Below are 15,120 nucleotides of genomic sequence, written 5' to 3' on the forward strand. Positions count from 1 at the left end.
TCTGTCTTCTCCCTCTCTTTTTCTCTCAGATCATAAAGAAACTGATAGAGAGGAAGCAGGCTCAGATCAGAAAGGTCTACCCAGGACTTTCCTGTTTTAAGGAAGGAGTTCGGCAGATTCCCATCGAGAGCATTCCTGGAATACGTTGAGTTTCTCCCCCTGTCATTATATGCCTAATTAGTCTACCTTCAGCAAAGGTTCAAAGGCAAATCTAAAGAGAGGTAGCAGTGAAGTGGGGTAGGAAGGAAGTGTGTGGACAGTGTCTCTAATTTAACTCAGCTCCTCTTTGTCACCAGGAGAAACTGGATGGAAACCGCTGGGCAAAGGGTGGGTCTTTCAGCTCCTTATAGCTTCTTCTCATCTATTGTGCATAGCATTTTAGTAAACAGAAGAAAATATGCTTTGAGGGTTTCGTCCGAAGGCTTTACTAGTGAGCTACCACTGCTATCATTATGGTAACTCTGACAGGAAATTAGGTGATAACTTCCTGTTGTGATCCCAGGAAGGAGCTGAAGGATCCAGATCAGCTGTACAGCACCCTGAAGACCATCTTACAGCACGTTAAGGTGAGGGGCACGCACACATGCACACAACTCGCATACATGCACGCACCAACGTGCGCACGCATACACACACAGGTTTCTCACTATGTGTTGTAGAGTCACCAGAATGCCTGGCCATTCATGGAACCAGTGAAGAAGACTGAGGCTCCTGGTTACTACCAAGTCATCCGCTTCCCCATGGGTATGTATGGCATTACATATGGAACACATCTGTGCCTGGGTCAGCTCTTCAGGGGAAGGAATTTAGCAGTACATAACTTGTAAGAAAACAAATATGGGTAATTGAATTGAGCATAGTTACCTTAGTCAGAGACCAACACGTAATGGTTAGTGTGGTCATATTGTGTTTTTGGTTAATCACATCAGAGTTTGCTTTAATTTGATCCTTTAGACTAGAGGCTAATCAAGATTCATGTTAATGTTGCATTGTGTGATTATCTCCAGACCTGAAGACGATGTCGGAGCGTCTGAAGAGCAGGTACTACACCACGCGGAAGCTCTTCATGGCCGACATGCAGCGCATCTTCACCAACTGTCGAGAGTACAACCCTCCAGAGAGCCAGTACTACAAGTGTGCCAACCTGCTAGAGAAGGTCTTCTACACCAAGATCAAGGAGGCGGGCCTCATTGAGAAGTGAAGGGATGGGAGGGGCTTCAAGGGAGATGGGAGGGGCTTAAAGGGAGAGTGTGGTTTAGTTCTAATGATTTTCAAAAGGTTTTTATTGTCTTAGTCTTTATTTTTCTACTCTTGTCAACTAGAAAAACAGTAGGACCGGCTATATGGAGTAGGAAAGAGGGTTTTAGGTTCATTGGAATACTCAATCTCTGCTGTTCTATCACTCTTCTCTCCATCCTTGTCATACTGCCTCCTGTCTTTTACTGTGTTTTATCAGTCTCTGCTTCTCCCTTGCTCCACCTTGTCTTTGTTGACTCAGGAAAACAGATGTCATGTAGAAACTCCACCTGTACAGCTAACCTAACCCTACATCTGTTCAGAGTCCTACATCTGTTCAGAGTCCTACATCTGTTCAGAGTCCTACATCTGTTCAGAGTCCTACTACATGTAGACGTCACATCTGTGAACAACTGGACTGCCTGGGAGAAACGGGGAGGGATAGTCAGCCAGTCAATTACTCAGCCATTCAGTCTGTCCGTCTCCAGATTGGTCTTACTGGGTCGTAATGGTGTAGGGTGAAGTTGCCCCTAGACACTGATCTTGGGTCAGTTTTGCATTTTCCCTACTAATGGTAACAGTTATGATTGTGGGATGGGAAGCTGATCCTTGATCTGTACGTAGGGGAAACCTCTCCTCAGGAGTCATAGTAATCAGTAATTAGTTTTAATGTGTATGTGTGTGTTACCTAATGCGCGTGTGAGTGTACACATGAGGTCTGTGTCTCAGAATGTATGAGGTCAAAGTTTCTATGTATGTTATTAGAGTTCATCCTGCCAAAAAAAGGAAAATTATATTTCAAATCCGTATGTATACATTAAGTAATTCAAGAGGTTAAACCTCTTGTATTATTTAATATATATTTTCAATGTACTGTATATAAGTTACCCGTCTTGCTTGTCCATGTAAAAAGTCTCATAAGGCAAAAGGTGACCATGAAAAAGCACTTATTTATTTTTCAAGCAACTATTCAGCACCACATGGTGAATAAGAACATTTTTGTTTTCCATCGAGCTGTTTTGTGTTTTTAGGGAAATGCACGCTATGGCTAATTTAACCATGTATAGTTAATCCTTATTTATGTGCTATAATTTAAAGGAATAATGCTTAACAAAAGGTCTTAATTTATTTTGCCTAATTATTTCTGTCTAGCAAATGGAGATTGCAGTACTATCTTGTTTTTCTGTTTTGTATAAAGATGTTTGTACTTTTTAAACTATAGGATAAATCTGGATTTTGTGATATGTCTGGAGGAGTTATTACATGGCCTTTGTACTATTGCTTTTAATGCCGTAGTTATAACCGATTTTATAGACTAATTAAAATAGAAGTGAAAATAATGGATTGGAGTTGTTTTTGCTGCTGCAAATTACACTGACTGAGAAGTTCAGATCTTTGCAAATCTATGTAGAGCAAAAGCCCTGTTTGTACATGGCACAAACATGTCGTTTCCATATTCTCATTGAGCCCACACGTTTAGACCGGTGTAGATGAGTCAAATAACTGATTGTGATCAGATCTTCCTGACCACCTCTGGAGCTGGGAAGAGCTTAGTGACAATTTGTTTGCAAGGGGTGTAGGTTGGAGGTGAATGGAGGGGGTTAAAAACAGGTTGTGACACATGGTTGCCAGTTCAAATCCCAGTGCAGCTTTTGTTATCCAACCTTAGCCAACATACTTTAACGAATCATACTTCAAATCTACTGACATTCTAAATGATTGAACAGCATGGCACTTCTAGAGTCATGTTTGTTGGTTTGATTCTAGGGGCCACCGATAGGGGGCCACCGATACGTATGCATTCATGACAATAAGGGTTCTATTCAATCCGTATGACGGAAGCTCTGCGTTACAACGTGATTGAAATGTAAAGGCAATGTTCCTTGCATTCATCTTGCGTATGTCGGCTCAATTGCAAATGACCTTTACCTCTATCACGCAACAGTGATACAAATGCAGTGCCATCCCCCCTACTGGCCTGATGACCTTTCTATACGCTTGCCTTTCAAAAGGTAGTACGAATTTCAAAAGTCATTGAGTTAAAGAGTTTTGTCACTTGAAAACCCACAAAAATGGTCAGAGGATGGTGGGAGGAGCTACAGGACAGGCTCATTGTAATGGCATGTATGGAAAGGTATCAAACACATGGAAACCCTGTTTCACTCCATTACAGCTATTCCATTCAGCTCCCACCGTTCTCCTGATACGACAGGAACTCTGGAACGTAGAAATCCACATCCTTACAACAGACCTGTTCACATCCCGTTTGTAGAACTCATGTACAACACACTTGTCACTATGGTTGTGACGTGTCACAGAATTTTCATGCAGACAATCTCTCTGTTGTATCACGACCATTAAGTCAAATGTAACCTGAGTGTGTACGGGACAATAAACACTCAGCTGAATAGGGATTATGGACTGAAAGTTTATTATAAAATCAAAACATGTTACACATGAAAACAGGGCCATGTAGAGAATACATATTCAAAGATCTTGAAAAGGCAAGCTAAATATACACTGTATTTACAACAGCCAAATGAATACAACCATAGATGAAGGTACATGTGGTTGGTCTTCTCAAACAGAATATTGATCTAATGTTGCCCTCTACAGGTGGCTAACAATCCATACAGTCATCGAGATAGAGAACACATTTTTGGGTGATTTGATTGAATGTCACCAATGCCCATGATGATTTGGCCAAATTCAGCATACGGTGAACAACAAAGAATCGACACAATTAAAGCTGTCCTCCATTTCATTGGACAAAAACAACTAACATGTGGGACACAGACGTAAGTATTCACAACAAAAAATCCTCTCAAACTAATTTGAATGGGTAAAACGTGTGTTCAATGTGAAGACATGTCAGCGACATCCCACAAATGACTCGTTGTATTTCTCCAACGACAGCCGAGTCTTCATGGACTTCCTGGGTTTCTGTTTGAAGATGGGAGAGAGGAGGAACTTGGTGTCTGTGAACTTGTCTCCACGTCTCAGTTTCCTGCAGGACAGGAAATAAGAGAGAGATAAGAGATGGTGGTAAAGAGAGAGATTCTCTTCAAAAATGACTGGCATGAGCAACAGTGGGGCATTACAGAAATAATAGGTTATTTAGCTGTTTACACGTTGTGTACTGCAGCTTTTGCCAGCGCAAGTTAGTTGCTGCTGCTTTCACTCGTTCATTGAAATTAATGGGAGAGAGTTACGCTCTGTAAGAGTTACGTGTTGTCATTTTCAAAAAACATTTGAGCAGTAAACCAAGAAAGAATCCCACACATTTCAAAAATTCCCTTGGAATTTCCCTTTCACTTTAATACTCACGCGTGCAGCGATGGCTCTTTGTAGTCCACTGTCATCGTGGACCGCCTCTTGCGGCCGGGGACAAGGGTGGAACATCGGTCTGAAAGGCGGGAGCTCTTTAAAGAGAACTTCCGATAGGCTGCAGGGGTAAGATTGGTCACATCACTCAGAGTAAAGCTCCGCCCAGTCCTGACACTAAGCCCACCTGTGGTGAGAGGACAAAGTGAATTGTCAGCGCAGAAACGTTGGGGAAAAAAGTATAAAGTTTCGGTAGATATTGACAGCAGTGGACCAGTGTTTCAGACAGAGGTGGAGGAATGAGAGAAGAGATATTAAGATACAGCCAAATAGTGTTCAGAGAAGAACACTGCTCATGTTTAACATATACAGTACCAGTCAAAAGTTTGGACACACGTACTCATTCCATGTTTTTTGTTTTTACATTGTAGAATAATAGTGAAGATATCAAAACTATGAAATAACACATATGGAATATTGTAGTAACCAAAAAAAGTGTTAAATCAAGATATATTTTATATTTGAGATTCTTCAAAGTAGCCACACTTTGCCTCGATGACAGCTTTGCACACTTTTGGCATTCTCTCAACTAGCTTCATGAGGTCGTCACCTGGAATGCTTTTCAATTAACAGGTGTGACTTGTTAAAAGTTAATTTGTGGACACAACAGTTGTGTTGTGACAAGGTAGGGGTGGTATACAGAAGATAGCCCTATTTGGTAAAAGACCAAGTCCATATTATGGCAAGAACAGCTCAAATAAGCAAAGAGAAATGACAGTCCATCATTAGTTTTAGACATGAAGGTCTTATGTTTCTTCAAGTGCAGTTGCAAAAACCATCAAGTGCTATGGTGAAACTGGCTCTCATGAGGACCGCCACAGGAAAGGAAGACCGAGTTAACTCTGCTGCAGAAGATACAGTGAGGGAAAAAAGTATTTGATCCCCTGTAGATGTTGTACGTTTGCCCACGGACAAAGAAATGATCAGTCTATCATTTTAATGGTAGGTTTATTTGAACAGTGAGAGACAGAATAACAACAAAAAAATCCAGAAAAACGCATGTCTAAAATGTCATAAATTGATTTGCATTTTAATGAGGGAAATAAGTATTTGACCCCTCTGCAAAACATGACTTAGTACTTGGTGGCAAAACCCTTGTTGGCAATCACAGAGGTCAGACATTTCTTGTAGTTGGCCACCAGGTTTGCACACATCTCAGGAGGGATTTTATCCCACTCCTCTTTGCAGATCTTGTCCAAGTCATTAAGGTTTCGAGGCTGACGTTTGGCAACTCGAACCTTCAGCTCCCTCCACAGATTTTCTATGGGATTAAGGTCTGGAGACTGGCTAGGCCACTCCAGGACCTTAATGTGCTTCTTCTTGAGCCACTCCTTTGTTGCCTTGGCCGTGTGTTTTGGGTCATTGTCATGCTGGAATACCCATCCACGACCCATTTTCAATGCCCTGGCTGAGGGAAGGAGGTTCTCACCCAAGATTTGATGGTACATGGCCCCGTCCATCGTCCCTTTGATGCGGTGAAGTTGGCCTGTCCCCTTAGCAGAAAAACACCCCCAAAGCATAATGTTTCCACCTCCATGTTTGACGGTGGGGATGCTGTTCTTGGGGTCATAGGCAGCATTCCTCCTCCTCCAAACACGGCGAGTTGAGTTGATGCCAAAGAGCTCCATTTTGGTCTCATCTGACCACAACACTTTCACCCAGTTGTCCTCTGAATCATTCAGATGTCCATTGGCAAACTTCAGACGGGCATGTATATGTGCTTTTTTGAGCAGGGGCACCTTGCGGGCGCTGCAGGATTTCAGTCCTTCACAGCGTAGTGTGTTACCAATTGTTTTCTTGGTGACTATGGTCCCATCTGCCTTGAGATCATTGACAAGATCCTCCCGTGTAGTTCTGGGCTGATTCCTCACCGTTCTCATGATCATTGCAACTCCACGAGGTGAGATCTTGGCCATGGTGGAGAGTTTGGAATCTGATTGATTGATTGCTTCTGTGGACAGGGGTCTTTTATACAGGTAACAAACTGAGATTAGGAGCACTCCCTTTAAGAGTGTGCTCCTAATCTCAGCTCGTAACCTGTATAAAAGACAGCTGGGAGCCAGAAATCATTCTGATTGAGAGGGGGTCAAATACTTATTTCCCTCATTAAAATGCAAATCAATTTATAACATTTTTGAAATGCATTTTTCTGGATTTTTTTGTTGTTATTCTGTCTCTCACTGTTCAAATAAACCTACCTTTAAAATTATAGACTGATCATTTCTTTGTCAGTGGGCAAACGTACAAAATCAGCAGGGGATCAAATACTTTTTTTCCTCACTGTAAGTTCATTAGAGTTACCAGCCTCAGTAATTGCAGCCCAAATAAATGCTTCACAGAGTTCAACTAAGAGACACATCTCAACATCAACTGTTCAGAGGAGACTCAGGTGAATCAGGCCTTCATGGTCGAATTGCTGCAAAGAAACCACTAAAGGACACCAATAAGAAGAAGAGACTTGCTTGGGCCAAGAAAAGCGAGCAATGGACATTAGACTGGTGGAAATCTGTCCTTTGGTCTGATGAGTCCAAATGTGAGATTTTTGGTTCCAACCGCCATGTCTTTGTGAGATGAAGAGTAGTTGAACGGATGATCTCTGCCTGTGTGGTTCCCACCGTGAAGCATGGAGGAGGAGGTGTGATGGTGCTTTGCTGGTGACACTGTCAGTGATTTATTTAGAATTTAAGGCACATTTAACCACCATGGCTACCACAGCATTCTGCAGCGATACACCATCCCATCTGGTTTGCGCTTAGTGGGAATATCATTTGTTTCTCAACAGGACAATGACCCAAAACACACATTCTGTGTAAGGGCTATTTTACCAAGGGGAGTGATGGAATGCTGCATCAGATGACCTGGCCTCCACGATCACCCGACCTCAACCCAATTGAGATGGTTTGGAGCGCAGAGTGAAGGAAAAGTAGCCAACAAGTGCTCAGCATATGTGGGAACTAATTTAAGACTGTTGGAAAAGCATTCCTCATGAAGCTGGTTGAGAGAATGCCAAGAGTGTACAAAGCTGTTATCAAGGCAAAGGGTGGCTACTTTGAAGAATATAAAATAAATCTTGATTTGTTGAACACTTTTTTGGGATACTACATGATTCAATGTTTTACGTCATAGTTTTGATATCGTCACTATTATTCTACAATGTGCAGCAGGTAGCCTAGCGGTTAGAGCGTTGGGCCAGTAACCGAAAGGTTGCTAGATCGAATCTCTGAGCTGACAAGGTAAAAATCTGTCGTTCTGCCCCTGAACAAGGCAGTTAACCCACTGTTCCTAGGCTGTCATTGTAAATAAGAATTTGTTATTAACTGACTTGCCTAGTTTAATAAAGATTAAATAAAAAATAATAATAAACTAAAAAGAAAATAGATAAAAATAAACAAATAAATAAAAATAAATGTTGAAAACAGTAAAAATAAAGAAAAACCCTTGAATGAATAGACGTGTCCAAACTTTTAACTGGTACTGTAAGTGTAGTGTGAAAGAATGAGAGGATACTGATTTAGCATCATTCATTAACATGCCCTAAGCAGCTAACTGGGCTGTACCTGTCCTCCTGCATGTTTTGGGGATGTGCGAGACGTGGTTCTGGGGGGTGCTGCAGGTCGGTATCCCAGGAGACTCACAGGAGGAGTCCCTGAAACCAGACAGGACATTGCCGATCCTCATCATCTCCTCCTCCACTCCTGGAGTGACGGGAAGCAGAGCCTCCTCTTTATCTTGTCTGTGGTGCTCTGGAACACAACCACCATCATCATTTACAACTTTTCACTTGTGTCCCAAATGGCACCCTAATCCCTATTTACATGTTGAAGTCGGAAGTTTACATACACCTTAGCCAAATACATTTAAACTCAGTTTTTCACAATTCCTGACATTTAATACTAGTAAAAATGTCTTAGATCAGTTAGGATCACCACTTTATTTTAAGAATGTAAAATGTCGGAATAATAGTAAAGAGAATTATTTATTTCAGCTTTTATTTCTATAATCACATTCCCAGTGGGTCAGAAGTTTACATAAACTCAATTAGTATTTGGTAGCATTGCCTTTAAAATTGTTTAACTTGGGTCAAACGTTTCGGGTAGCCTTCCACAAGCTTCCCACAATAAATTGGGTTTATTTTCGCCCATTCCTCCTGACAGAGATGGTGTAACTGAGTCAGGTTTATAGGCCTCTTTGCTCACACATGCTTTTTCAGTTCTGCCACACATTTTCTATAGGATTGAGATCAGGTCTTTGTGATGGCCACTCCAATACCTTGACTTTGTTGTCCTTAAGCCATTTTGCCACAACTTTGGAAGCATGCTTGGGGTCATTGTCCATTTGGAAGACCCATTTGCGACCAAGCTTTAACTTCCTGGCTGATGTTTTGAGATGTTGCTTCAATATATCCACATCATTTTCCTGCCTCATGATGCTATCTATTTTGTGAAGTGCACCAGTCCCTCCTGCAGCAAAACAACATGATGCTGCCACCCCCGTGCTTCATGGTTGGGATGGTGTTCTTCAGCTTGCAAGCCTCCCCCTTTTTCCTCCAAACAAAAGAATGGTCATTAGTATGATTAGTATGATCTTTGTCCCCATGTGCAGTTGCAAACCATAGTCTGTATTTTTTTATGGCGGTTTTGCTTCTTCCTTGTTGAGTGGCCTTTCAGGTTATGTCGATATAGGACTCGTTTTACTGTGGATATAGATACTTTTGAACCTGTTTCCTCCAGCATCTTCACAAGGTCCTTTGCTGTTGTTCTGGGATTGATTTGTACTTTTCGCACCAAAGTACGTTCATCTCTTGGAGACAGAACGCGTCTCCTTCCTGAGCGGTATGATGGCTGTGTGGTCCCATGGTGTTTACACTTGTGTGCTATTGTTTGTACAGATGAACGTGGTACCTTCAGGCGTTTGGAAATTGCTCCCAAGGATGAACCAGACTTGTGGAGGTCTACAAATGTTTTCTGAGGTCTTGGCTGATTTCTTTTGATTTTCCCATGATGTCAAGCATAGAGGCACTGAGTTTGAAGGTAGGCCTTGAAATACATCCACAGGTACACCTCCAATTGACTCAAATTATGTCAATTATCCTATCAGAAGCTTCTAAAGCCATGACATAATTTTCTGGAATTTTCCAAGATGTTTAAAGGCAGTCAACTTAGGGTATGTAAACTTCTGACCCACTGGAATTGTGATACAGTGAATTTTAAGTGAAATAATCTGTCTGTAAACAATTGTTGGAAAAATTACTTGTATCATGCACAAAGTAGATGTCCTAACCGACTTGCCAAAACTATAGTTTGTTAACAAGACATTTGTGGAGTGGTTGAAAAATGAGTTTTAATGACTACAACCTAAGTGTATGTAAACTTCCGACTTAAACTCTATATAGTGCACTACATAGGGAATAAGGTGCCATTTGTGACGACGCCTCAGTCATGGCAATAGACTATCTACCATTCCAAGCATGCCCACTTACCTGGGTGGCCCTCAAGACCCTGCTCTGCTATTGGACCAGGACTGTCAACAAAGACACTCCCAGGGGTTTCTGGGAGTTGGAGTTCTGTCTCAGGGACCTCAGCGGGCCCAGCTGTGGGACTGGCCTCTACTCTGATGACTGGATAGACACAGGTGATAAGCAGCAGATACAACACATAACCTATCCTTTCCTATAACAGCACGTATAATCTGTACATTGTTCATTGCTCACCACGTGACAACTGTCGTTTAGGTGGGGGGACGTTCTCCTTGTATCTGGCTGCTTTAAAGGGCCGTCCCCTGCGAGCAGGGGTGGGCTTGGCCTGCTCTGGGTGGCCCTGTGTCTTTCGTACGACACGGCTTTGAGGAACGTAGGGACTACCCTCTGACTCAGAAAAGCTGGCCTCCAAGGCAACATCCATGGCAACCACAGACAACGGCTGTATCCAAATCGAGCTCTGTCTCCTTTCTGGTTCCTCCTTGAGTTGTTTGTCAAGGACCACAGGGGTGGGACAGACCTCCATTCTGGTTACTAGACACAGGAGATGAACAACTATTTAAACAGACACAATAGCGTATCCTCTTCTATATTAGAATATGTGGAAACCTATAGAAAAAGCCCTCATATCTACATCTGTGCCTACTATAATTTTATGTTACCTGCACACAAGTTGAAGATTTACAGCAATGATTCAGAGCAACCATCAAGGTACCTGATTAGTAATTGCAAAGACAGTCATCCTAATTGTCTACGTTAACAGTTAAATGCTCACCATGTAACAACTCTGGTTTGGATGGGGGGCCGTTCTCCTTGTCTGTAGCTGCTTTGGAGGGTCGACCTCTGGCTTTACGAGCGAGGGTGGGCTTGGCCTGGTCCTGGGGGCTCCGTCTCTTCCGTTTCTGAGGAACGTAGGGGCTGTCTTCTGACTCAGAAGACGAAGATGAACTGGACTCAGATGATGACAGAGTCCTCTTCGGGTTCTGTTTCTGTCCCCTCTCCACCTCCTGTATGGGTGTGTCTCGGGGGTTATCCTTGGGTCCGCTACTCTTGAAGGGGGTGAGGTGTACCCCGTCCTCGCAGTCGAAGTCAAAAGTGTCATTGAATCCCTGAGATGTGTTGAGGGAGGTGTTGAGAGGTGCAGCGGAGGCCACCCCGGTTCTGGACCGTGTGGCCGAGCGGTCCCGGCTCTTGGACCGGGCTCTGGGTTTAGAGGTCTCCCAGGGTTTCTTCAGAGGGGGGCGGTCCGGTTTGAGGCCCCTCTCTTGCTTGCGTGCAGCCAGTTCGAGTTTAGGCCGCGGTAGATGGGCCTGTTTCACTTTGCTCCGGGGTTGCTGCTGTTGATTTGCTGGTTTAGCCGGGGGCTCTGGGGTGAAGTGCTGATGGAACTCCTCTGAGCCAATCGGATTGCCTCTCTCCATCTTTACTTCCTCTATGTGGTTCTGGCCTCTCCTGGCGTTTAGAACCAGGCTCTCCACTACGACCTCAGTCTCTTTCTGTATGAGAGGTTCTGGAGGGGCGCTGTGGTTCTGATCATAGAACGAGGAACGGCGCCCTTTCCGCACACGCTCAGATCGCCTCCCTCTGCCTTCCACCCGGCGACGTCTCACACCCACTGTCTTTGGCAACGCCACTTGCCCGTCACTTTCGCTTTGTCCCGCCCCTTTAGGAAACTGATGCTCTGAGAGAGGAGAATGGATCTCTTTGTCAACGACATGGATGGTTCATTAAAAGTGACACATCCTAACAGACGTGCACATTGTTGTCATGATTTTCTGTCTAATTATCCAAAGTAACGTCACAATTCTGGTTTGAAAGCCCTAACAGTTCAAATCTGTTAGAATGGTTTGTCTGGTAAATGTCATTTCATATACCTGAGCTGATGGGTGAGAGTGGGGCTTCGTCCTTCACAGGATCTTCCAGAGCAGCTCGGCTTTGAATTCTCCTGCACAAAAGGATCAAAAAGGGAAAAGTTTGACATTTCAGGGAGGAATTGATGACATTCACAAGGTGACAGGAGATGGGATGAAGCACACTGGACATTAAACAGTGGCTCTTTGAATGTGAGAAATATGATGCATTCAGTTGATATGATATTTGAATAGCTCACCTGGAGGTGTCCACTGGCTTTGGTGGTTCAGCAAGGAGCTGTGTAGGTCCAGTCTAAGCCACACACACACACACACACACAAAGGGAAGTGAACAACTTTCTGTGATGAAAAGCACCCATAGCAGTTACTCAGTTTGACCCAATCAGTCATTCAGGCAGCTTCATACCTGTACATTACTGGCCTGAGCCTCCTGATCTTTGAGCCTCTTCTTGAGCATGAGGAGGTGGAGGAAGAGGGCCTGCTGCTCCCTCTTCATCTGTAGGATGATACCGTTGCCCTGCCTCACCTTTTCTTTCTCGGCCTGCAGGGCCAGAGCCAGGGCTTTGTTATTGATCTGTACGTTCTTCAGGATAATTGGCTTCACGTTGCCCGCTGTAGAGAGAAGAGGGAGCTAGCTGAGATATACTCCTCTTCAAAGGGTAACCACCATACGAGTTGTGAAATTACTATAGTAGCTAGCGAGATAACTAGTAGGTATAGCTACGTCCAATTGACCAGATTTTAGGTTAACTACCATGATGCTGAAGTTTACATTACCATCTTCAACATGATACTGGTTGGCATATTATGTGAACCATATTACCACTGGTTCTGTTGATCCTTTTGGACCGTCCCCTGTTGGCTGCAGAGGCGCTTGCCAGGCGTTTGTTCCTCTTCTCAATCATCTTTTCCTTGATGTCATTCAAGCTTTGCTGGAAAGACTTCTTCTGGCCCCGTTCCCTCGCCATGGTTGTACGTAACTGGCAGAACACAAGAGAGTATGACATGTCTAAGGTGTCTACGTTAGAACCCGTCCTCAGGGTTGAATGTTGTTGTTGATCTGCTACGCTAGCAACTCCGCTAGCAGCATCTCCATTGCTAATACATGGAATAAACTGCGTAATATCACATATACCGACGTTTTAAATGTTGACTTACCTCCTCAGTTATAAACAGTACAGTGAAATGTAACTAAAATCAGTATATTTCACAAGGAATTCTCATAACGTGGTCAAATAGCTAGTCACAAATCCGTTCTCTACTGGTTGACTTTCGAATTCTGCGCTGCGAGTGCTGATTGGTGGGAACTGGGACGCGTCATTTCCTATCATCTGAAATGCATAACTTTACTTTTCCACTAGGTGGCACCAAAGCCATGTTTCTCTCTCGCTCTCCCTCTATACTCTTTCAATTTCTCTACAGTATATTTGTGGGCGTGTGCCTGAATGCGTGCGTGTGCCTGAATGCGTGCGTGTGCCTGAATGCGTGCGTGTGCCTGAATGCGTGCGTGTGCCTGAATGCGTGCGTGTGCCTGAATGCGTGCGTGTGCCTGAATGCGTGCGTGTGCCTGAATGCGTGCGTGTGCCTGAATGCGTGCGTTTGTATACAGGAAGAAGGAAAAATAAAAATAACTGATGGAAAATATTTACCAAGGACAGAAAAAGCTACAATGGCCCAATTACAGTATAATACTGTTTTGACAGATCATTTCAGAGCACCACAATGATTATTTAAAAGTCGACATTGGTAATTGCCTGTTGGAATAATAATGACAAGTGAGTTTGAATAGTGAAAGGTAATGAGTTGACAGGGGCTGGATGAAGTTGATTGTTATGTTGCTCAGTATAAATCCATCAATAAATAATATGTAATTAAGTTATTTACTTATTTCATATTCATCAAGTTTTTGGTTGAATATTCTGACTTATTCCAGCCCACCAGAATTAGTGGATCAAGAACCACAAGCAGGCCATGTGGACGGACCATAAACTTACATTTGACAATGTAAATCTTTGACAAAGTCTCTCTCTCTCTCTCTCTCTCTCTCTCTCTCTCTCTCTCTCTCTCAATTTTCAATTTAAGGGCTTTATTGGCATGGGAAAAATATGGTAACATTGCCAAAGCAAGTGAAGTAGATAATAAACAAAAGTGAAATAAACAATACCAATTAACAGCAAACATTTCACTAACAGAAGTTCCAAAATAATGAAGACATTTTAAATGTCATATTATATCTATATACAGTGTTGTAATAATGTGCAAATAGTTAAAGTACAAAAGGGAAAATAAATTAACATAAATTTGTTCTTCACTGGTTGCCCTTTTCTTGTGGAAACAGGTCACAAATCTGTGGTATTTCACCCAGTAGATATGGGAGTTTATCAAAATTGGGTTTGTTTTGGAATTCTGTGTGGATCTGTGGGAAATATGTGTCTCTAATATGGTCATACATTTGCCAGGAGGTTAGGAAGTTTCCACCTCATTTTGTGGGCAGTGTGCACATAGCCTGTCTTCTCTTGAGAGCCAGGTCTGCCTACGGCGGCCTTTCTCAATAGCAAGGCTATACTCACTGAGTCTGTACATAGTCAAATCTTTCCTTATGTTTTGGTCAGTCACAGTGGTCAGGTATTATGCCACTGTGTACCAAATAGCATTCTAGTTTGCTCTGTTTTTTTGTTAGTCAAGTAATTATCTTTTTGTTTTCTCATGATTTGGTTGGGTCTAATCTCTCTCTCTCTCTCTCTTTGTCCCCATGTTCCGCCCATCTCTCTCCCCTTTCCCTCTCTCATCGCTCTGTTTCCCTCTCTCCAACCCTCTCTCCATCTCTCTCTCCCTCTCTCTCTCCCACTCTCCATCTCTCTCTCCCTCTCCCCCTCCCACTCTCCATCTCTCTCTCCCTCTCCCCCTCCCACTCTCCATCTCTCTCTGCTCCCCTGTTCCGTTGTTCCGCTCTCTCTCTACTCCCAGTGCCGTAAATAGTAATTCCTTACTGCTCGTGTTCTGCTCAATAAACCTTCCAGAAATAATACTTTCAATGAAATACCAAGTCGTGATCTCATTTACTTTCCTCTGAATGAGTCAAATGGAGCAATTGTATCTTGACACACAGAGAAACAGTCCTTTTCTGCATGGCAGCAGGGAACCTAAACAGGA

The 15,120-nt window shown here is 43.1% G+C and overlaps 2 protein-coding genes across 4 annotated transcripts in view; one reads left to right on the top strand and one right to left on the bottom strand.

The window, feature by feature from the left end:
• Window positions 1-2,576, top strand: part of kat2b (K(lysine) acetyltransferase 2B) — a 17,384-nt gene extending 14,808 nt beyond the window's left edge. Inside the window, exons 14-18 of one of the 2 annotated variants that reach the window (XM_029732522.1) lie at window positions 30-144; window positions 300-327; window positions 503-566; window positions 660-744; window positions 1,008-2,576. In XM_029732522.1, coding sequence (XP_029588382.1) covers window positions 30-144; window positions 300-327; window positions 503-566; window positions 660-744; window positions 1,008-1,201 — 486 coding nt within the window. In that variant the 3' untranslated portion in view covers window positions 1,202-2,576. Of the gene's footprint in view, window positions 1-29; window positions 145-296; window positions 328-502; window positions 567-659; window positions 745-1,007 lie in introns of both variants that reach the window. The other variant, XM_029732521.1, reaches the window with a different exon arrangement.
• A 1,068-nt stretch (window positions 2,577-3,644) lies between these two features.
• On the bottom strand, window positions 3,645-13,255 carry sgo1 (shugoshin 1). 2 transcript variants are annotated; one of them, XM_029732524.1, is made up of 11 exons: window positions 13,126-13,255; window positions 12,791-12,947; window positions 12,374-12,579; window positions 12,207-12,259; window positions 11,971-12,041; window positions 10,872-11,777; window positions 10,331-10,630; window positions 10,100-10,237; window positions 8,178-8,363; window positions 4,564-4,681; window positions 3,645-4,243 (listed from the first exon to the last, which is right to left on the bottom strand). In XM_029732524.1, the coding sequence occupies exons 2-11, from the start codon at window positions 12,933-12,935 to the stop codon at window positions 4,108-4,110; spliced, it is 2,259 nt and encodes a 752-aa protein (XP_029588384.1). In that variant the 5' UTR covers window positions 12,936-12,947; window positions 13,126-13,255; the 3' UTR covers window positions 3,645-4,107. The 2 variants fall into 2 exon arrangements, with proteins under 2 accessions (XP_029588384.1, XP_029588383.1); XM_029732523.1 differs by having other exon boundaries at window positions 4,564-4,747.
• Between the last annotated feature and the right edge of the window lie 1,865 nt (window positions 13,256-15,120).

This window comes from Salmo trutta, chromosome 34, assembly GCF_901001165.1.
Source record: "Salmo trutta chromosome 34, fSalTru1.1, whole genome shotgun sequence".
Taxonomy (NCBI): Eukaryota; Metazoa; Chordata; class Actinopteri; order Salmoniformes; family Salmonidae; genus Salmo; species Salmo trutta.